At 42.1% G+C, this 23,491-nt stretch overlaps 1 protein-coding gene across 5 annotated transcripts in view; it reads left to right on the forward strand.

The window, feature by feature from the left end:
- Window positions 1–23,491, forward strand: part of CCNY (cyclin Y) — a 93,535-nt gene extending 70,044 nt beyond the window's left edge. For 4 of the 5 annotated variants that reach the window (XM_068146279.1, XM_068146283.1, XM_068146281.1 and 1 more), the window contains 5 exons: window positions 462–519; window positions 620–739; window positions 11,883–12,049; window positions 13,136–13,298; window positions 20,714–23,491. In XM_068146279.1, the coding sequence (XP_068002380.1) occupies window positions 462–519; window positions 620–739; window positions 11,883–12,049; window positions 13,136–13,298; window positions 20,714–20,830 (625 nt within the window). In that variant the 3' untranslated portion in view covers window positions 20,831–23,491. Of the gene's footprint in view, window positions 1–461; window positions 520–619; window positions 740–11,882; window positions 12,050–13,135; window positions 13,299–13,510; window positions 13,727–20,713 lie in introns of those variants that run through there. The other variant, XM_068146280.1, reaches the window with a different exon arrangement.

Here is a 23,491-nt window from a genome sequence, read left to right on the forward strand (position 1 = left end):
AACTAAAAATAATCACAGAATCAACCAGGTTGGAGATGACCTTGGAGGTCTTTAAGTCCAACCTGTCACCCAAAATGCTGTATAGGTGGTAATGTTCATAATGTTGATAATAAAGGAGGAGGAATTAAGAGGTTTTTTTAAAGGTTGTCATGATGAAATTAAGAAAAGGAGAGTAAGCTGGGCTGATTTTCTTGCAAGTTTATAGGAGGACTTCTTAGGCTGTGAAGCAGAGAGCACAAAACCTGTGTATCTGGGGCACCGAAAGCTGAGACTTTTAGCTTCCTTTGTAATGTGGATTTCATCCCACACTGAACCTGAGGGTAGAATATGTCCAAGCCCCACATTTCTGCACCGTTTCTAAGCACCCAGCAGCTTGAGGAGTCGTCATGATCTGCGTGTGTCTGCGAGCTGCATGCTGTCACCTTCAGATAATGACTCTGCTTTGGTTTTGATGCTTTTAGGGACACAGACAGAAGAATGCTCTTAGATATTTTTGATGAAAACCTTCATCCGCTTTCGGTAAGTCCAGCTGCCTCTTCTTCCCTTTCACGTGAACTGTCTTTCTTTCTGTCTGCTTCGTTTTGTTTCAGTCACCTATTTGGAAGTGTTTCTTCCTTAGAAATCTGAAGTGCCACCAGACTATGACAAACATGACCCGGAGCAGAAACAGATTTACCGCTTTGTCCGGACGTTGTTCAGTGCTGCTCAACTGACTGCTGAATGTGCCATTGTCACCCTGGTGAGTGTCTGAGAGAAGACATCAACCCTCTGACAGACCCAGTTTTGTTCCCAAAGTTTGGGTTTGCATGATTTAATAGAGCTAGGTGCTGCCAGGGAAATTCTTCATAGAATCAGTCAGGATTGGAAGGGACCACAAGGATCATCTAGTTCCAACCCCCCTGCCATGGGCAGGGACACCCCACACTCTAGTGGCCAGAGCCTCATCCAGCCTGGTCTTAAACACCTCCAGGGATGGGGCCTCAATCACCTCCCTGGACAACCCATTCCAGGGCTTCACCACTCTCATGGTGAGGAAACCTCTTCCTCACATCCAGCTTCATTCCATTCCCCCTAGTCCTATCACTACCTGATATCCTGAGAAGTCCCTCCCCAGCCTTGTTGTAGGCCCCCTTCAGATACTGGAAGGCCACAATAAGGTCACCTCAGAGCCTTCTTTTCTCCAGACTGAACAGCCCCAACTCTTTCAGTCTGTCCTCATAGGACTGGAGCTCCAGCCCTCTGATCATGGGGACCAAGAAAGTCTCTTGGGAAGAGATATTAGAGTTCCTTTACTTGGGGAGAGTAAGTGGTGGAAGAAGAGATTAGGTCACATGTGTGACAGAAAGCAGGGTTATATCTTGCCCTCACAGAGTGGTAATGTTACAGTCCACCGAGGTGACTAACAGAAAATGCAGTGGCATAAGGGGTCTGAACAAGAGGGAATGTTAAAAGCAGAAAGGCTTTTGGAGACTTTGTGCATCATTGTTGCTCTCAGCAGCGACTCATAAGCATCTGTAGGTAATTTGATAGCACTAATAAGAATTGACAGAAGGAGGATTTGGTGAGTGACTGGGACATGTTGGTGATGGTTCTTTATTAACTGCACTGTGCTTGTCTTTCAGGACCACTCTGTAGGGTTGAACAATTGCTCTCAAGTTTAGCTGCTTAAAAATAGCATGACACAAAAGAAGGTTCAGATTTTCAGCTGGTGTGGATCAACATAGCAGTGTGGATTAAAGGAGGGAGTGATCTCCACCAGCTGATAATTTCTTCATTTTCTTGAATTTGTTATGCTACAAATTCTGACAAGCCTTTAGCTTTCAGGCACAGTTTTGGCCGTGTTCTTGACTCAGATTTTATATGAACAAAGTTGTGTTTTTTTAACCGTGTTATGACATGTGGTTTCGTAGCAGCTTTGTTAGGCCCTTTAGATGGAAGAAGGGAAATTGGAGAAGGTGGTTTTTGAAGCTCAAATTTACTCATTTCCTCCGTTAATCTCTCTCCCTTGGCTTCTAAGATTAGTTGGCAAGTTATTCTCCTTTGGACAGTCAGAATGAATTGTACTAGCCAGTACAGAGCAGGAATATGAGAGAAAATAGGGCAAGAAACACCCTGCAGTGCTCCACTCGTGCATTTTGAAGTATTACTCTACCTAGTTACTTGACTCAGCCATTACTTGTTTTCTGAAATGATATTTTGCCTGACTTTTACATAATTGCACTAAGTACTTTTCCTACTCCCTTCTCTTCCTAAGTGTTTTCTGCTAGAGGCAAGACACGTTGTGTGAATCAATATGTTCTTCTGTAGTTTAATGAATCTACTGTCAAGTACATTGGAACCTTGTGGTGGTTATCTGTTGTTCAATCTTAAGTTACTTGACCAGAGAGGGCACTGTTTACTCAAAGGGAAAAGGCCTTTTTTTAATAACCATATCATCCTGTTATTGCAATGAATGCAAAGTTCTTCCCCATACATCTAGTTAACCCAGACATACATTTCAGTATCTTTCATCTGTAACTACTGGCTTGCCTCTTCTGGTTCTCATGTGGTTTCCCTACAAGTAACTCTGTTGGTGTAATCTGCAATAAGGTATAAATGTTTTGGGGTTTTTTTAACTCAGTTCTTATATCACAGAGTCAAGCTTAGGTGGCTTGGATTTTTTTACCCAACACAAAAGCAGATAAGCAGCTCTGAAAGCAGCCATGCAGATGTTTGCAGTGTTACTGTTCTGTTAATTTCTGCCCATACATTCAGGATAATAGCACCTGTCTGACCCCTCTTTCCAGAAAGCTTCAGAGTTCTTGGGTAAATAGTGGTTTACAAGGCTGCTCCTGTTCTCAGTTTCCTCTGTATTTCCAGATCCCTTTCCTTTATTTGTTAGAGTCACCAAGAGAGGCCCCAGAGACAGATCGTGTTCTTTCTGAAATGTTCAAATGTAGAAATGAATCTGTTAAAAAGCAATCAACCCTTCCTGCCCTCCCCACGCTCCTGAAATCTTAATAGTGTTGGTATTGCTCCTTATGAGCCCTCCAAGCACTTTCAGTTTTGATCTCCTGTCTAGAGAGGAAGAGAAAAGCATTCCCTGCTGGAGCAGTGTTTTGCCATGGTCTGGCTGTCCATTGGAGAGCAATCTGATAGCCATGTCTGCCACTTGTTCCTCCTGGGAGGATTGCCAGAAGGCAGGAAGTGTCTCTGTGGAGATCACAGTACATTTTGAACAAGATGCTGCAACTGTTAGCTTTCTTTCACTCACCTTAATTCTTTTTAAACTACTTTAGCCTCCCATCTTTACTGCCCGGTTCATTAACATGGACTAAGGTGTGTGGTTGAATGCACTTTGCTGTTTGTCTTTTTTACATGCCATTAGCCAGGTAGGAGCAGCAGTTACAATTGGTTAGATAGCAGTCGGGATGTTCAGCAGAGGAGCTGAGTAAATGTGAAACTTCAGACACTTAGATAAGCTAGTCTCCAGCAAAAAGCTGGCATTGTGTTGCTTCAAGCACTTAATTAAAATGTTTCAATTAAAGCCTCCACTAGTACAGAATAACCAATTTATAATTAAACAAAAAAAATGTAATTTTCACACAGCCTCCAGAGCTGCCAAGAGATTTCCCACACTGATAGGGGGGCAAAATTAAAATCTCAGGTTGAAACAATTAAATACTAATTCACATTAGTTATTTATAAAATAATACCATAAGACTAAAACCAGCTTTAGGAGTTCTGCTCCTGATTTAAAGTCTTGCAAATAATGGTTTTGTCCCAGTGAACAGCTGAACTAGATGCTCTGTGACCTGACTTTGTGAGAAAAATGATCACAGAATGTTAGGGGTTGGAAGGGATGTCAAAAGATAATCCAGTCCAATCCCTGCTGCCAGAGCATCATCACCTAGAGCAGGTTACACAGGAACACATCCTGGTGGGTTTTGAAAGTCTCCAATGAAGGAGACTCCACGACTTCTCTGGGCTGCCTGCTCCAGAGGTCTGACACCTTCACAGTGAAAAAGTTTTCCTTTCTGTTCCTGTGGAACCTCCTCTGCTCCAGCTTGCAGCTATTGCCCCTTGTCCTGTCATTGGACATCACTGAGCAGAGCCTGGCTCTGTCCTCCTCACACTGCCCTGCACATCTTTATCAGCATGAATGTGGGCACCCCTCAGGCTCCTCTTCTCCAGGCCCAGCTCCCTCAGCCTGTCCTCAGTAGGAAGATGTTCCACTGGCTTCATCATTTTTGTGGCCCAGAGCTGGACTCTCTCAAGCAGTTCCCTGACATCCTTCTTGAACTGAGATGCCTTGAACTGGACACAATATTCCAGATGAGGCCTCCCCAGTGCAGAGTAGAGAGGGAGGAGAACCTCTGTTGACCTACTCACCACATCCCTTCTAATCCACCTCAGGATGCCATTGGCCTTATTGGCTACAAGGGCACATTGCTGGCTCATGGCCATGTCTACAAGGACTCCTAGGTCCTTTTCCCCAGAACTGGTCTCCAACAGGTCAGCCCCCGACTTGTACTGGTCCATGGGGTTGTTGTTTCCCAGCTGCAAGACTCTTCACTTGTCTGTGTTGTATAATACATGTGTGCTTCTCCCTTGACCCAAAATGTTCCCATCCTTGCTACAACTGAGAAATGCTCATGTGATCTTCACCATCTCCTCAAGGGCAGAGGTGGCAAATAGTGCTTACCTTAATCTCCTAATTGACTAGCAAATAAAAAAGGTGAGAGATATCCATGCAAACAGGAAAACAACACAGTGCTGTGAGAGTGAAATATTTATGCTCTGTTCTTTTGTTCTGTAAAAACAATCCTAGTAACTAGACTTAGCGAGGAGCAGGATCCAAGTTTTCTGCTTTGCCTTGGCATGACTTTTTGAGTGTGTTTGTGGTTTCTTTGCAAACAGGCCAGATCTAAGGCTTGCAGTGTACTTCTATGTCTGCAGTAGTTTCATAGAGGTTCCATTTTGCATTTGTAAATATGGAGATAAGCAGATCTGCTGGGTCTGTCTGCTACAGCCTGATCAGGTACAGTGATATGCAAATGCATGCAGTAGGTGAGGTGAGTTATTTCTGGGAAGTTCAGAGGAGAGTTCTTTTGAAATACATTGCAAAGTTCATGCTGTGACTGAGAGGATAATTTGAAATTTGAGGAATGTAAGAATAAATTCTCCTTATGAAAAATAGGGATTTAATTAATCCAGCCAGATGTTCCTGGCTTCTTATTGTTCTCATCAGTCACATTTTCAGCAGCTAGGCAGAGAAAGTGATTATTGTTGAACTGTGGTGAGAAAATGAGAGTATTTGAAGAGAAGTTTTCATGTGTTTGGAAGAAAGAGGAAATCGTTTAACTGATTTGCTTTCACTGGGATATTTTTACTTTGAAATGCTGATAAAATACCTTTTTTTCCTTCTTCCACATTTCAGTTGCAATATTAAAAAATCAAACCAAACAAGAAAAACTGTTACTTGTTTAAAAGAAAACAAAAACACAGAAGGAGGTGATCAGAGTCCAGAGAGAGAGTGGTCTGCAGCAGAGGGCCTTTTCAGCTGGCCCAGTCTAGCTACCAATCTTCATGCTGCTAGTGAACTCTGAAGCCCTCAGAGTACAAAGCCAAGTACTGCTTGTTGCCTGGTTTGATGCTGGCACTCTCCATCCAGTGACTGGAGGGAATTGTGGACCTGGTTGGGTGAGCCACATAAATTGTTGAAGCTGGGCTACTCCAGGTGTAAGAAACTCATGAGAACAGTTGTATGTATTCAGTATTGGTGGTGTCTGCCTTTGTCCTGGGTTTCAAGTATTCTCTGGGAGGTGGCTGAAGTCCACCATTTTACCACATCTGAGGAAGGTGGTCTCCACCTGTGCTGTGGATCCTGAGACCCCTGGCAGCTGACCATGTGTTCAGGATATGCTCTGGAGAACACAGAGAGGAATGGGAACTTCGTACTTGTGCTATAGGCACTGGTGGGAGCAGGAGGCTGAGGTTCTGGTCCCTGGTTTTAGGGCTATTCTCATCTTTTGACTAGTCTATCACAGAATACATGAATGATTATTGGTTAATACTTGCATGTCTCTTAGTCAGGTCTTGGTTTAGGACTGCTGAGATATGTACTTCATAAAAAGAGAACATTCAGGCCAGGTACTGGGAGGGAATTTGTCTTAAATCCTCAAGAGAAGAGGACATTCAGTTGAAGAATGTCTGTGTATTTCCTCATGCACCTCTAAGGGCTTCTGTGTGGGCAAGGAATGAATACTGATCCCAGTTTTAGACTGGGAGGTTGATGTTGCCTAGAAGTTTGAGTGTACTTTATATGCACTGTAGTTCTTTGCCTTAGAGTTAATTAGAGGGCAAACCTGGTGAAATGTGCCTCTTCTTTCAATTCCATTAGTCCTTCTTATGAATATCTACAATGGCACTTTGCAGTTGTTCACACTGTCAGAGCTTTCTGTCTGCATTTGTTATTCTTGCTCAACATTTGGTCTCAAAAAATAACAACAGGATGATTTTTGCGAGGACCACGACGATGTGATGTCCTTTCCCACCAAATGGATGGCACCAGACCTTTGTGGAACATTTTAAATGCCCAGCTGGGCAATTGCAAAGCACAGTTATTTCTGGAGAGCCGTGGTAGGGAACTGGCTGACTGCTTAGAACAGAGCATATGGCAATTTAGCGATTGGATCAGAGCCGTCATTTGCCTACTAGGACCCACTACCAATTACATCGTTTTTGTGCAAGGATGTTTAGTTTCAAGGCATTGTGACACACTGAAGTTTTCTCATTAAAGAGAGAAGACTGTGTTGGAATAGAAACTCTCCTCATCAGTTATTCTGTGCTCCTGCAGCTTATGATTTGGGCTACCTAGCGAGGGGGGTTAAATGGGAGAGGGAAGGAATGAAGTGTTTCAAAAACATGTTCGTTTGTAGATTCTCTATTACAGTAATTAAAATCCTGAAAAGATAATTTGCTTTCTGTCAGTGTAAATCAAGTGAGAAATAATTAAAGTGACTAGAGTTTTATTGGTAAAGTAGAGAGAGAATTTGACAGGAAGCAATAAAAACAGGATGAGAAAAGATAATGCTTTGCCCTTGCTCCTGCCTCAAAATTCAGAACTGTTCCAGAATGTCAGTGACATTTCTCAGTGATTGCCCACTCCTTTAGCATGCTGAGACTCCCATTCAGCCTCCTTGGAGGCAGTGCACAACTTCTGACCTCTCTGATGCACCACAGGAAGCTCCAGTACTGCAGACAGATGGAATCACAGGATAATTTACATTGGAAGGGGCCTCTGGAGGTCACGCCTGGTCTGACCTCTGCTGAAAGCGTGACCAGCTGGGTCAGGCTGATCAGGGCCTGCCCAGTTGAGCTCTGAATTTTTTCAAGGCTGGAAATTTCATAAAATCTGTCCAAAACCTTCTTTATTGCTTTAGGGAAGCCTACAAAAGGAATTGAGGTGTTTTAGGTGCTTAGACTGAACTCCTGATAAGAGGTATCTGTGGGATATCAGAAGGTAATGCTGAGCACCTTCAAAATGAAGCACCAGAAACAAATCTTCCAAAAGATTTTAATAAAAATTGAATGTTCCTTTGGATTATGAGATACTGAAAAGAAATTGCTTGACACTTTAATGTTTGGTGTATGTCTTCCTGAAGGAGAAATAATAATTAAAAAAAGCAAAGAAACCCCAACCCCAACAAGCCTTCTCTGTTATTTTCAACTTTCCTTTCTCCTGGAGAGTATTATATAATATACCAAGTATGCTATAGTGTCCTCTGAGATGGAAAAAATGAGATACTATTTCTCACTAATTAAAACTGAAGCTCTTCAGGGCTGCCTTCAGTTTTCACTTTCTTTATGTTCTGTTGCTTGGGGTGTTGTGTAACCAACTCTGTGCTATCCAGCATTGTGGGGAGCATTACATCCTAGATAACTGGAACAACACTGGATGCTGTTGTTACTATCAGTCACTCAGCATTATAGAATCATCAAGGTTGCAAAAGACCTTTGAGGTCATCAAGTACAACCATAACCGAGCTACCCTGACCACTAAATCATATTCTGAAGCACTACATCTGGATGCTTCTTGAACACCTCCAGGGATGGCAACTCCACCACCTCCCTGGGCAGCCTCTTCCAATGCCTCACCACTCTCTTAGTAAAGAATTTTTTCCTAATGTCCAATCTAAACCTCCCCTGGCACAACTTAAACCCATTTCCTCTCATCCTATCACTGATACTTGGGAGAAGAGCCCAGCACCAGCCTCACTTGAACATCCTTTTAGGTAGTTGTAGAGATCTACCCCCCGCCTTCTCTTCTCCAGCCTAAACAGCTCCATATCCCTCAGGTGCTCCTTGTGTGACACCCTCCAAACTCCTCACCAGCCTTGTTGCTGTCCTTTGGGTCATCTTCTGGGAAGGGAGCAGTTACGGTCAGCTGAGCTCACCTCTGTGCTCAGTGAGCAGTGACCCATCACTGCCCTTGCTGAGGCTTCTTCTTGGCTGTGGTCGTTTCATCTTGTTTAGATGCCAGGGGGAGTGCTGGCTCTGCCTGCGCCACCTGAGCAGCCTGCCACAAGCTGCCAGCCCGTAGCAGAGCCATGCTGTTTTCCTGGCTTCAAAATGCCCCCAGAAGAGCTCCTTCTTGGCCCTTTTCACTGGGATTCCCTTTCCCGGTGCAGACTTCCCTGCACTGGAGCTGATCTCAGCTAGTAAGTCCAGGATGGATTCACCCAACTGCAAATAATCATCTCAGGGATTAGTTCTGGCTCGGCAGTGGCCCTGCTGGAGCAGCATTGCTGGACCTTGGATGTGGTTGCTGATCCTATTTGTGCCATATTACAGTTCTGTGTTTGGCTAAAAAATGCCCCCAGGATGAGTGGTGATAATGGAAAGCTAAATGCTTCTCCACCATACTATTGCAACTCCAGGTCCTGGGAGTTAAGATCAGAGGCATCCAAACTAGGTCAGCGTGGAGTTGTTTTGGGTCTGGCAGATTTATGAGCTCAAGATGTGTGCTGAAACAAATAATTTCTGTCCCTCTACTCGACCTGAAACGGATTTTGAAGCCATGTAATGATGTTCCTGTGGTGCTGCATCTAAGCAAATGAACCTCTCCAGAGTTCATTGAACTCAAAGCCAATTTGGATTTATACCCACGGATTGGTAATTTTCTTTAATTGATAAATTAAATTCTTAACAAAGGCAAATCACCTAATTGGTTTCACTTAGGATTAAATAATAACTTGAAGACATTTCAAGTGCAAAGGTCAATGATTGCAAATCTTGGTGCAAGTCTGTGGGGAGAGATGAAAAATAATAATCCAATATTGCTCTTCTGAAGTCTTAACTCTGTGTAGTGTATCTTCTGACACGTGCTCAAGTGATTGAAATGTCTCCAATGAGGTGCAAGTGTTGTCCATCACAGCTTGTTAGACCGACATAAAGCCATGTAGTTCATTCCTAAACACAGCAGGCTGATAATGGTGTTTGGAAGTGAAAATGTGTTGGTGGAACAATGTCCACTGATATTTTCCAGATCAGAACTGCATTTTCATTTCAGCCAGGAACTGAATTATATTACAAATGGGTTTTGAAGATTGTAGAGTTGTTGGTATTAGCACTGAGTTGTGCTTGTTCTTTGCAAGCTGGGAAAAATACAGCATGAAATATTTGGCTGAAGCTGCTGAGAGTTTCTGCTAATGTCACATCAGTAACTTTAATGTTGTATTTAAATAGTCTTGTTATCATTCTGTAAAAAAAATATCTATAAACATGCAGTCATGGGACTAAGTGGGTAATGACACAAGTGATGAAGATGGCTCTTGGAAGCCACTAGAGTGTTTGAGGAAAACTAGGTGTTGAATTAAGGCAAAATAGATCTCTTGTCTTTGTGGAATTCAACTTCTGAATGTTTAGTACAGAAGTGCTCAAGATGTTTTGCCACAAAAGCTTACTTTCACAAGAGGCACTGCAGAGGATGAATTAAATTGAAGAAAAATAACGTTGGTGTAACAGCTTCAATTTGTTGTAAGCTTTAGTTCCCTTCCCTAAGTACGGTGCAGCTGTTAAAAGTGGATGGAGGCAACTCATGGCATTTATTCTAAGTCTAGATACTGAAAGCTCATTTTATTGTTTATTAGTTTTGGTTCAGTAAAGAAGTTTCTGCCAAAATAAGCCAGATGATTATCACTACATTATTTCTTCTGCATTTTTTGGTTGTTTTATCATGTAAGTAAATTCCTTCCAGTGTCTGGGATGAGATTTACAGTGTCCTTTTCTACAGTGAGCTTTTGAACTTCAGCTTTATGATGACTGAGCAGCAGCTAATCCTGAAGAAAACGCAGAAAGTGGGGTTTTTTTCTTTGAAAATTAAGACAGGAAAAATCTTTACAACACCTGAATGTGCTGAACCACATAGTGCACACACAATCCCAAGTCTGTTTGATACCAACCCCATATATAAGGAGATAATCTCTGTGTTTAAGACACTATGCACTCTATGGATATATTTGCAGGATGGTGGCATTTCCATAGGTCTCATTTACCATCACAGGGTCAAAAACATACTCAGGTTTTATTGTGTTTTGTTTTGTATTTAATGAGGTGGATCATGTCTGCCCATGTGTGGGAAGACTTGCTTGCTGCTTTTGCCAGCAAAAGCAGGTGGTGTTCTCCCACCAGCCATAAATTTGTTTGGGATGAGTAGCGTAGTCACTAACTACCCACCAGCCGCCTTCTTCAAAGGAGCTGAGAGCCACCTGGCCCCTCTCCAGAAATCTCTACTGATGCAGCACATCTTTGCAGCAGCCAGAAGCATCCCCCTTCAGGAGTGTAGGCTGCTAAGTGCATGGCAGAGTCTACTTCTTTTCTACTCAAAGTCAAATTCTTAGTGCTTTGGCTGTTACCACAGCCTGGGCCTAGTATGTTGCAGTGCTCTGAGATGGAAATTCTTCCATTTTTTCAGGAATAAAGAACTTCCCCACGTTTGAATAGGAGACGGTTCATGTGGCTGTGTTCATATGCTGCTGGTGTGAGGATGAGCTCAAGTATATAGCAGCCTTTGTTTTCACTGCCTGCAGAGTCACCTTTCCAAATCAGAGCTGGAGAGAGCTAGAATGAAGATTCTCTGTGTGTCTAAGTGGGCTGGATTGAAAGTTGAAGAATTAGACTGATGTGCCAGCATAGGTGTACCTGTGGGAGACAGTCCTGGGTTACAGTGAACTCCCACATCAGCTGAGGACCTCAAACTTTTGCAGATGTTTTCTGCAAGAAGAATTCTTGTTCTTTTTCTGTCTTCTTTCACTTGCACACATACACTTAAATACCAGACTGAGTCAGGCATCTCACAGCAAAGGAGCAAAACAAAATGCTGACCTTTAAGGCATCTTCAAGAAGGGAGCCAGAAGCCACACTGAACACAGTTCCTCCTGACAAGATATTTATCATCTTTGGTTTTATCAGAAGATGACACCAAGTCCCACTCCACAAACTGTATGTCTGGAGTTAAGCCCAAGTTATCACCAAGGGCTTAGGAGCAATATTTCATATCCTTAAACATGCTCAAATATGGCAGTGAAGATCTTGTAAGAATAATGCTGAACAAGCTCCTATTTAATTGTTACATCTGATTTCTGAAGTATGTGCTGATGGGAAGGTAGTATTAAGTATGTGCACGCTTTTTACTTCGGTGCAACTTTTCATCTGTTACTAATTATTCTCATTGATGCCTTATTTCTGTATTTAAACCTGCAGCTTTCACAAAGGAATCTTTTGGAGAGCAATTAATCTTTTAAAATTGCTGGAATGGGCTTATGAGAATAGAACAGTAGTTCTCTTTTTCATCCCTGCTTAATAGCAAAATGGATTAAGTTTCAACTTTGTTTCCACAGGTATATCTTGAAAGACTTTTAACTTATGCAGAGATAGATATTTGCCCAGCAAACTGGAAGAGAATTGTCCTGGGTGCGATTCTACTGGCATCCAAAGTTTGGGACGACCAGGCAGTGTGGAACGTGGATTACTGCCAGATCCTGAAAGATATCACGGTTGAAGACATGTGAGTGCAGTGTGCTTATCTCTGGTGAATGAATGCAAAGAGCTGTGTGTATGAGGGAGACAGGAAGCTCTCTCATAAGTTATGTAAAGTTTGTATATCTGCCTTGTATCTAAGCATGGTGGATGCTGATAGATGGCATGAGGTCTGTGACAGTTGCTTACATAGAGGACACAAATTGCTTTTGTTTTTCTGATTGAAGTGTATTTTACCACTGGCATAGGGAGGGTGACAGAGCATTGGAACAGGCTGCCCAGAGAGGTTGTAGAGTCTCCTTCTCTGGAGACTCTCAAAACTTGCCTAGATGTGTTTTTGTGTGACCTGCCCTAGGTGATCCTGCTCTGGCAGGGGGGTTGGACTGGATGATGTTTTGTGGTCTCTTCCAACCCCTAACGTTTTGTGATTTCCAGTCCTTAGTTTTGTTGATTTGCTGATTTCTTACCATACTTTCCAGTGTGCTGGTGTAGGTAATAATGTATTGCCATACCAAAGTTTTCACAGAGTGGGAGCTCAAGGAGGACCTCTCTTCCTATCTGGTATTTTGATGAGCACATTTGTTTTAGGCAGTGAAAAACAAATGCTCACTAGTGTGTTCTAGGAAAAATTGCTTCATTCTAAGTGATTGATTGTGAAAAGCTGGAGAGAATAAATACATTTTTCAGTAATGTAAGTGTTAATTTCCAGCATTTGTGAGAACTGTCTGACAAACCTTGGGCATGACTGCCTGTTGTGTTTGCATAGCTGTGTGTGCAGATCCACCTAGTGGAGGTACAGCAGAAACTACAAGGGAGGTTTTCTTTCCCAGACTGTGTTAGCTAAACTGATTAAGGTGCCCTTCCACTAGCAAAGGTTTGTATCTGGATTTGGTTGGCATTGCAGTAGCAGCTGCAAAGTTCAGCATCTTTCATATTCCTCATTGGCTTATGTATGCCAGTAGAACTTGGTAGACTAGGTCAGACCTTAGGCTAGCATAATTGCATCTGGCAAGAACAAGAAATGAACTTGGTTTATAGCATGTGCAATTGAAAGTAAACTGCATTCAGAAAGCAGAGTCTGAACTATGTCTTCACCTTTACCTTCTTTTTTCAGGAATGAGCTGGAACGTCAGTTTCTTGAGCTGCTGCAGTTCAATATTAATGTTCCCTCCAGTGTTTATGCCAAGTATTATTTTGATTTGCGCTCCCTGGCAGAAGCAAACAACCTGAGTTCTCCTTTGGAGCCGCTCAGCAGGGACAGGGCATATAAACTTGAGGTAAGACTCTTTCTCTTTAGATTGCTCACAGCTGGGGGAATTTGGAATTTTGGCATTGTTTCTCCCTTCCCCCACATCTTCCTAAATGTTGCCATGAGATTAGGTTATTGTGTAAGTGCTTCGGTTGTGCTTTGGGTATTCATGGATGTAGGGACATCTTTTTTTAGCCTGATTTGCTTCATACCTTGTCTTGCTTTCCATTTCTTTTCCAGTTGCAGTTGTCTGAACTGGCCTTGTAAAAGTACCCACAAGTTTTACAGTGACTGTTCACAGCCTAGTTCTGTGTGTTGGGTTGATTTCTTGAAACTGATTATCCACCATAAAAGACAGAATATTAATAAATATTGCTGAGAATAACTGTTTCATGCACTTGTTATCTTCTACTACTTCATTACATGTAGAGTCTGTTATCTCTTGTGGTGTTTTTCTCTGTAACAGAAAAACAGAATGAGCACACCTCTTTGGTGAATAAATGGTGAATGCCTATGAGACCTGAGTGTACCATGTGCAGCAAGCACTGGGTGAGATGGTCTGGACCTGTGAAATGCAGGGCACTGAGAATTGCCACAGACACAGGAGGAATTTTAAAAGCATCAGCCCCATTGCAAGACTGGAATCTCTTTTTCCTGAGCTTTCTGATACAGATTTCCAAACAAGGGCATTATTGCATGAGTGTGCATACTTTTTGTTGCTTGTAACTGCTTTTAACATTGCATGTCTTTAATTATATATGTGCTTTGCACTGGAGGTAGGCTGCCTCTGGGTTAGAGTGAGCTTTGCACGTTCTGAAACTCCAGGTGCTCCTGTAAAGCAAGCAGGCTGTACTGTGTACATTTTTTGTGTGAGGAAGATGATGCAAGGGAGTTACTTGGCTCATTTGTGACTGTAATTGGAATAGAAAGTGGTGGGGAAGGAATCTAAGCAGATTTCACTGAGCTCATATTTCTCATTCTTTCTAAATGGCCTTTCTAAGTTTCTCAGGTCTGGTAAGAATGTAACTTACTTCTGTGCATGGAGCGTGATGTAAGTGCATCAGATGTTGTTACAATTGAGAATTTTTTAAAATGAAAATTCATTGAAACTGTAAAACTTAAATGAAAAGGGGTAGTTTACTAAGATAGTAGGTTATGGATCTTGACAATAAGTGCCATTACATACCTGCTGAAGATAATATAGCACACAGTGTTTCCCCACACCGTCAGTTGCAGCTGAGGGTAACTATGATAGCTCCTAAAACCTTAAGGGAAAAAAGGAAATAGGAAGTTACTTTAAATACCCAGAGAACACTGATGGTTCTTCTGGACTAGATAGATTAAAAGAAATAATGGAATACCTTAAAAATAAATCCATATTATCAAAAATATTCCTGTGCTGGGGATGCTTTGTGCTGCTGTCTGATGTTCTCTGTAAAGCAGCCCGGCTAGCTGCTTGAGGGAAGAGGATGAGGATCTGCTGTGAAACCACCTTGGTCTACCAGCTCCTTGCCCCTGTTCTATGACCAGGAGGACAGAACGGGATGGGAGCTGCCTTGTTCCCTGGCAATACTTGGTTGTCATCAGTGTGTCCTTGAAACTTGTTGACAGCGTAATTTATATCTTACTTTGTTGAGCACAGTTATTAGCTTGCCAAGAGTTGTGAAAATGCATTTGCAGCACTTTTCTAGGTCTCCTGTGTACTGTTCAGCCCAGAGGTTTCTTTTTAAAACAGTTACCTGGATCCCTCAGTAGATGTAGTGCCATACAGGCTGTGACACTTCTGACAGCAGTAGAAAAGCTGCAGTCTATGATGGAAGACACCAGACTTACAGCAAGTGGAAAGATTTGCCTTGTCTGGTAAACTGAAAAGACCTTGCTCAGTCCTAAGATTTGCAACCACTTATTTACTGGGCTTTGAGATCATGAAAGCTCTTGCATAGAGAAGTGGTTATATTACAAGACATTTTTGCTACTTTTGCCATTTCAAGCACTTTTATGCATCTAAAGCAGGAGTATTAGGTCTATGTTGCTGTTACTGCAAGTAGTATGAGATTGACATAGCTGTGCTGGAAAAACATCCCCAAAAAGACTAAGGACAAGTCTAGTAAATACTGTTCCCATCAAATGGAAATGCTGGACAAGATCCATCAACTTAGAGGTGTTTTAAAAGGTTACAGTAGTTGCTAAAAATAACATTGCTTTCTGGAGCATCTGTAGTAGATGTTTTCCCTTACTTATTGCTCTCAAAACTAACACTTAAAGAGCAGCTTTGTCTTATAAATGACTAAATGAATGGTTGTTTTGTTTTGTAGCCTTTACCAGCCTCTGGCCCAAAAGTCTCCTGGATTTGTTATACCAGTCCACCTAGTAGCCAGAAACCATTTTGATGACCCCATTTTTTTTTTGACAACCTTGCTTTTTAGTATGAAACCATACAAGTTAAAAATGGCAAATAACCTTTCATTAGACCATCCAGTCTGTCCATGTGCCAGTGCTCTTTGTTCCAACCAGCATATGCTGTAGTGTATTTTCTCCTGCCTTTTAATTATGTCAAATGTCAAGGCTTCCTTTGCTTCTCCTGAGAACTATTTTCTGCTATGGGAAAGGTTTTTCTGCCAAGAAGGTTGTTGGATTTCCAGCCTCAGTCCACAATTTTGTTATTTCCTACTCTTGCACCTGGTTATTCTCCCATGTACTGAGACAAATATGAGTCAGATTTTGCTCTCTGGGGTAACATAACAAAGTGTGCCTACCCTGTTCCTGCTTGTGATCTTAGCACTGTGCTCATTTGAAGGCTGGATTTTGTAAGCGCTTTTGTTAGTGCCCTCCCAATTTAACTGACTCTGTGTTGTCACAGCTTTTTATTGTTAGGATAGTGCTTGAGCACACAGTTCAAACCCTTTGAACTATGTGCTGTATTTTCTTGACCCTCAAGAGGTGCAGTCCTACAGATCAAGCAGACGAAAAAGAGAAGAAAAATATGTAAGCTGCAAGTAGAGAAATGTCTTTATATCCCTCCAGCTTCCCAGTGTCACAGTGATTGGTTGCAGTGTGTGTGTTCAGAACCCTCTTAGCCAAGAAGAAAAGAGAGAGCAAAACTCCCCTGCTCTTTTGTCAGGAGTAATGTGATTGCTCTTCTTTTCATTCTCCATCAATCGAGAACCCCCAGCATCACACCTTCTTCTTCTTCTGTCCACATTTTCCTTACACAAAAACCTTCCAGACTCTGCTGTTTCTCTGGTGAATTCTCCCTGATTGGTCCAGTTTTTGAGGATATTGCAGAACTCACAGTTGTGTGCTTTTGTGCATTCCCAGCAGTGAAGCCATAGCCAGTCCTGCTGCCTTTCTACCCTGCACAAACATCTGCATGCAGCCAAAATTTATACTGCTGTTGTGTTTCTCCTTGCTCCTTTTTGCTTCCCTGCTCCCATCACCAGAGGCAAAGCTTCATCCTCCAGGCCTTTGTAAACAGTCCCCCAGCAGCCTTCTTGTAGGATCCCTTCAGGTACCAGAAGGCTGCTATTAGGTCTCCCCAGAGCCTTTTCTTTTCCAGGCTGAACAACCCCAGCTCCCTCAGCCCATCCTTGTAGTAGAGGTGTTTCCTCCCCCTGATCATTTTTATGCCCTCCTCGACCCGCTCCATCAGGTCCATGTCCATCCTGTATTGAGGGCTCCAGAGCTGGACACAGTAGTCCAAGTGAGGTGTGCAAAGCACAGCAAAGTGGCAGAATTACCCCTCTCAACCTGCTGGTCATGCTTTTTTTGGTGCAGCCCAGGATTCCATTTGCCTTTTGGGCTGCAAGCTCACACTGATGTGCAGCTTTTTCATCCAGCAGCACCCCCAAGTCCTTTTCTGCAGGGCTACACTCAATTTCACCATCCCCTGGAACCTTACCCTTTGCCTCATGGAACCTCATGAAATTCCCTCCAGCCTGTCCAGGTCCTTCTGGATGGCATCCTCTTCTTCAGACTTACCAACCACACCACTCTGCTTGGGATCATGTGCAAACCTGCTGAAGGTGCCTCTATCATGCTGTCGATATCATTGCTGAAGATATTGAAGAGCACTGCTCCCAGTACAGACCCTTGAGGGATACCACCTGGCACCATCTATACATCAAGCTGTTGACCAACACGCTTTGGATGCGACCATCCAACCAATTTGTTAGCCACTGGGCAATCCAGCATCAAATCCATATCTCTCCAGCTTAAAGAGAAGGATGTTGTGAGGGACTGTGTCAAAGGCTTTACAGAAGTATGCATTTTCCTAGCTGATTACAGATAATTGCAGTCAAATCCAACAAAATTTCACATGATTGAGCAGTGCTCCTGCTTTTAGGAATGGTTTCATTTTGTGTGAGACACAGCCTCTCGTGACCATCAAAAACTGGTTTCTTTGACTAGCAATACAAGCAACAGAAATATCAGATGACAGAAAAGTGTGTATAAACTACTTGGAATTATTTTTAACTGAAGAACAATAATAAATATTTACAGCTTTCTGCTTTTGTCTTGCTTCCCCATATGTTCCAGCCTGGCTCCAAATGTCAATTTTGTATATTATTTGCAAATTAAGAGGCATCTTTAGATATAAACTTGCTTTAAACAGCAATGTGTTTCTTATCCATACAATTAATCACCGGAGACTAGAGATGCCAAATAGGAAGTGCCACTTCCAAGAGAAATTTCATTTTGTTTCACCAAGTGCCAGAACAACGTTTTTCCTGTGAACCAGGCAGTTTGGAAGTGATCACCTTCTCTGGCTGTTTGATGCCTAAGGTAATAGGCTGATTTAGCAGCTGAATGAAGCTGAGCTTCACCTCAGTATACCTATTTGCCATGCCATGGCACATTGTTTCAGGATGATATCCTTTTCATCTGTTGAATTACTTAAACTTTCTTGGTGCATCGAGCTCCTGGTTAATATGGATAGTATCACAGTGTAACTTAGGTTGGAAAGGACCTCGAGGATCATCGAGTCCAACCTATCAACACAGACCCCATGACTAGACCATGGCACCAAGTGCCACGTCCAGTCTCCTCTTGAACGCCTCCAGAGATGGTGACTCAACCACCTCCCTGGGCAACCCGTTCCAATGACGAATGACTCGCTCGGTGAAGAACTTCCTCCTCACCTCGAGTCTGAACCTCCCCTGGCGCAGCTTGAGACTGTGTCCCCTTGTTCTGGTGCTGGTTGCCTGGGAGAAGAGACCAACCCCTTCCCAGCTACAACCACCCCTCAGGTAGTTGTAGAGGGCAATAAAATGTTACTAAGCAGTTTTTAAGTGAATTAAGTTATGGCCTACAAAGCAGCAGGAACATCTGCTTTATTTTATTCTATTGTTCTCTTTATGTGCACCAAGAAAGAGAACTATGTTCAAGAATGATCTCAACACAAGGAAATTCAATGTCTAACTGAAAACTAGCAACTAGTTTCTTTTTGGTGGTGGTAGCTTTTGTGCCTAGGTTTGATTTGGGGTTTTATTAACCATGTTTTGTGTCTGGCTTGACCTAAGCATTAGGTGAACTTTCTCTCAGCTGTGAGTTGTGTGCTTCTGTCACATCTGCCTCTGCCCTTTGCAGGACTAATAAACTTCACTGCTACAAATTTCAGTGCTATAGAAGTGAAGATCAAGAAAGACAATTATGGTCAGTGTAGTCAGGCTGTTTGTGTTGCCTCATTTTATAATCAAACACTGGTACTGGATTTGTTTGGACAGTACTTTTTTTTAAAACATCCTATCTTAAGACAGCACTTAAAAGCAATCCTGAGTAAACAAAAATAGTGTTTTAGTTCATCTTATTTCTCCATTTGACCTTGAGTACTCCTTGCAGTGAGCTTTCTCTGCAGTTCTGCATGTCTGATTACCAGAGCTGTCATCCCTACTGATGCCAACCATAGCCTGTCCCAGCCATATGAACTCTAGCAGACACAGTATATTTGTGCATATGAGGTCCATAACAAACATTTGTTTTAAACATGGCTAGAGTTGACTCTAATGCAGCATAGTAGTAGTCAGCATTTTAATAGTTTGTCTCTCTCTTTGAAAGATTTTTTTTAAACATTTCCATGTATTTTCAGTGCAAATTAAATTATTCTGAATATGAGTTACATCTCCAGCTGGCACTGTATGAAATAACCTGGTAATGTAGGAATCATTCTCCCCTTCTGAAGGGCAAGTGAATGTCAGCTGTGTAAGCACAGAAGGGTGAGTAGTCTGCCAGACCATTTGTCAGCAGAGAAAATTATCATTACAAGACTTCTTAGGAAATGAAAAACAAAATAACTGCCATCCTTATTTAAACTTCCAAAATATACTCTCAGTTCTCACAATTGTTTTGTCAAGTTTTCAACATATAAGGACCTTAGAGCTGCCTTCCGGTACCTGAAGGGATCCTACAGCAGGGCTGCAGAGGGACTTTTCATGAGGGTGTCTAGGTATAGGACAAGGGGGAATGGTTTGAAGCTGGGGGGGAGAACAGGGTTAGAGTGGATCTTGGGAAGAAGCTCTTCAGTATGAGGGTGGTGAGATTCTGCAATATGTTGGCCAGGCAAGTTGTGGCTGCCTCCTCCCTGGGGGTGTTGAAGGCCAGGCTGGATGAGGCCTTGAACAGCTGAGTCTAGTTGAGAGGTATCCCTGCCCATGGCAGGGAGGTTGGAGTAGATTATATCTGAAGTCCCTTCCAACCTAAGCCGTTCTATGCTGAGTTACCATATAGCAGTGGGTGAGCATTGTCAGGCTACCTCAGTGAGATTTGTGACAGTTAACCTGGAAAGAAGAGGCTTGGGATATGCTCACTGAGGCCTTCACAAGCAGTTACGTTTCTTTCATTTAAGGTGAATGAAGTAAAGCTGTTCCCATCTTTTGCTTAGTGAAGTGACTTTTTGTAATTCTACCTCTATGTAGAATACAGAATACAGAATCAACCAGGTTGGAAAAGACCTTTGAGATCATCATGTCCAACCTATCACCCAACACCATCTAATTGACTAAACCATGGCACTAAGTGCCTCATCCAGTCTCTTTTTAAACACTCCCAGGGATGGTGACTCCACCACCTCCCTGGGCAGCACATTCCAATGGCCAATCTCTCTTTCTGGGAAGAACTTCTTCCTAACATCCAGACTAAACTTCCCCTGGTGCAGCTTGAGACTGTGTCCTCTTGTTCTGGCACAGGTTGTCTGGGAGAAGAGACCAGCCCCCACCTGGCTACAACCTCCCTTCAGGTAGTTGTAGACAGCAATAAGGTTTCCCCTGAGCCTTCTGTTCTCCAGGCTAAACCCCAGCTCCTTCAGCTGCTCCTCATAGGGCTTGTGTTCCAGACCCCTCACCGGCTTTGTTGCCCTTCTCTGGACACGCTCAAGCAAAGTTTAGTGTATTTTACCTGTCTGGCTGTGGTCAGTGCAATTGAGATGTTTCCATTCTTTTTCTCTTCCAGGCCATTTCCCGCTTGTGTGAAGATAAGTATAAGGACTTCAGGAAAGCTGCAAAGAAACGGTCAGTCAGTGCTGACAATCTGACTGTGGTTAGGTGGTGCCCTGCTATTATCCCCTGACAGAGGAGACTGGAATATTCCTACAGATGTACTGTTTCATCCATCCATATTTTTTCGGGGTGGGCTTGGGGGCAAGAAGATAAATACACAACAAACAAACCAAGACTTTTTGATTTCTTTTTCTTTTTAAATCTGGCAAGCTGCCTTTACAGTGCCTCCCCATTGTGTAGCACATGAGCAAAATACCTAGCGGAAGGAGACGTGGAGGAGCCGGTGTTTGGCAGAGAAGATGGGTAACAGGTGGTTTGTTTTCTCACTTTTCACTAACAGCTTTACCCTTTTTATGAGGAAAACAGCAAAACAGGTGCTTGGAAGAAGAAGCAAACAAACAAACAAATGAAGTAGAAGCAGACAACTATTTAAGAACTGTGCCATTTTCTAATGTGCTGTACTCATGAAGGGAAATGGCAGCATGAAAACACACCGTGTAGTCAGATGACTGTGCACTAGAGGAGCGAAGTTGGGAGAGTCCATCTTAAAGGTTTCTCTTAATAATATCTTTTTTTGTTGTTGTTGTTGCTGCCTTTTTTGTTGGGTTTTTTTATGTTCCTTATTGCTGCTTCCCAGGATAAATTCTTCCCCTTGCACAGCAGCAAATACAAAGTCTGTATTTACTAGTAGCACAAGCCCCTGAATAAACAGCGTTGGGTTTTTTCACTGCACTTTGCTCTGTAAACTGTCTTACTAGCATTATTCTCCATCATTATTATGCATATGTTATATTTCTTGTATGCCTTTTATTGTTTTGCAAAAGAGAGAACTTGACCATAGTACTGAACCAAAAGTGTGTACAGGGATCAGAAGATCTTCATGTTTTATTTATAGTATACTTGGGTGTGTGTGCCTTCCTGAGTTCTTGGAATCATTTATTTTTCCTTAATAGAAAGATACAGTTACTAAAGTATTCAGATGATGATGATGATAAGACTTGGGCCAAATCTCTGAAATTTGCAAGAGATTTTATGATCCTTTTGCAGATTTTCATAGCATTAGAAGTTTAGCAGAATTCATTTAGACAGAGCTTGTTTGGTTTGGTTTGGTTTAGGTTTTTTTGCTTGTATGGCCTGACTAGTTCATTCCTTCACCTCCAAGTCCATTGTTGCAAGCAATATCCTCCATTTTTATGTGTTTACTTTAAATCAAAAGTGAGTCTGTTTGTATAAAATAAAAAAGAATTAAAAAAAAACAAACAATGGTTCCAGTGAGAAGGCCTGTAGAAAATCTGAACAAGGTATTTGTCACAAGCAGATCTGTTTGCAAGCTAAAATACAGACCCTGGTGTTTTTCAGTGTAGGTGCTTACAGAAATTAAAGGTAACCAAACTGTGAACATGATTTGCAGCTCTGATTATTCAGCTCTTCTGTTGTTACTAATTCCCTCTTACAGTGGCTGTTGCCCCCTTGGGATTTGTAAGAACCTTTTCTAGAAGATAACTTATCAGTAGAAGCATCTTTGCTTTACAATACTCCATTGTGGTTTTGTTTCCCCCACATTTTTTCTGCACACTTTAGAAAGATACAGCTGCAAACTCTCAGTTCCTTGAAATCCTGTGACTATCACTGAAGTGAATGGCAACAGAGGTCCTTGATTTATGCACTACTGTGGTGAACCATAAAGATTCCATATTTGTTTTATTAAGCCCTGTGGGCTTGTAGCAAACCTAGGGGCCCAGAGATGCACACTTGACTTCCAGTGCAATGCTAATCATATGCCTCCAGCTAGAGAGGCAATGATAGGATTGAAATTGTAATACCAAACAGTTTCCTTCTAACTTTCTGTTACTGGTTTGTGTAGTTTGAGACATGAAGGCTTTGTCCATAAATTCTCCTGATGTCCTTTGGGCCTTTAAAATAATCTAATTCTCATCACTTCTCATTGTGCCAACGCCTCAGAACTGTGAGTATCCAAGTCCATTTTCCCCCTTGAACATGGAATGTAAGGAAAGTGTTTATAGTAACAACACAAACGGAAATCACAGCATTTGGAACCTCTTTACAGATGGTATCAAAAGGACCATGTTTTCAGAGCATTTGAAATGCATCCATTTAGGCTTTAAAAGAGGTGAAATATTTTGATTTGTCAACACTTTGCTAAAGTACTTTCCATTCAACTTGATATCGGGACTATTGATTTCATCCATTTCTCTGGGCGATAAGAGATAATGAACCTTGGATTCTGTAAAGATCTCGATGCATCTGCTAGAATTTTTTTTTGTGAAGTTTATTAAACTACTCTAAAGATTGTATAGTCTATTTATTGTATGTATGTACATACAGTCTGATATTTTAAAAAGTGGATTCCGTAAAACCTGGCTCAGTCTTGTTTAGACTATTGAATATCGTTTTAGCCTTGTGCACTGGACTCTACCTCTGTATAGGAGAATTTTCCATATTCTTAATTAGTACTGATTCTGTGATTAACTTGGTTATGTTTCTTGCACTAAGAATTAAAAGGAAAAAAAAAAATCTGCTGTAAGTGTGGATTTTTTCCCCCCCCCTCTGCGTAGAGATGGATGGTTTCTTTCCTCATGGGTACAGAATAGTTCTTTGCCTTTTTTTCTTTTTGTTTTCCCTTAACTTCTGATTTGTTCCAGGGTTGCCAAAAATACAGTACCTATCAGTGAATCTTAGTGAGTGTCTTTGGTTTGCAAGGTGTTCTATA

The sequence above is a fragment of the Melanerpes formicivorus genome, unplaced genomic scaffold, assembly GCF_026170545.1.
Source record: "Melanerpes formicivorus ecotype bairdi unplaced genomic scaffold, bMelFor1.0.p_v2 SCAF_13, whole genome shotgun sequence".
NCBI lineage: Eukaryota > Metazoa > Chordata > Aves > Piciformes > Picidae > Melanerpes > Melanerpes formicivorus.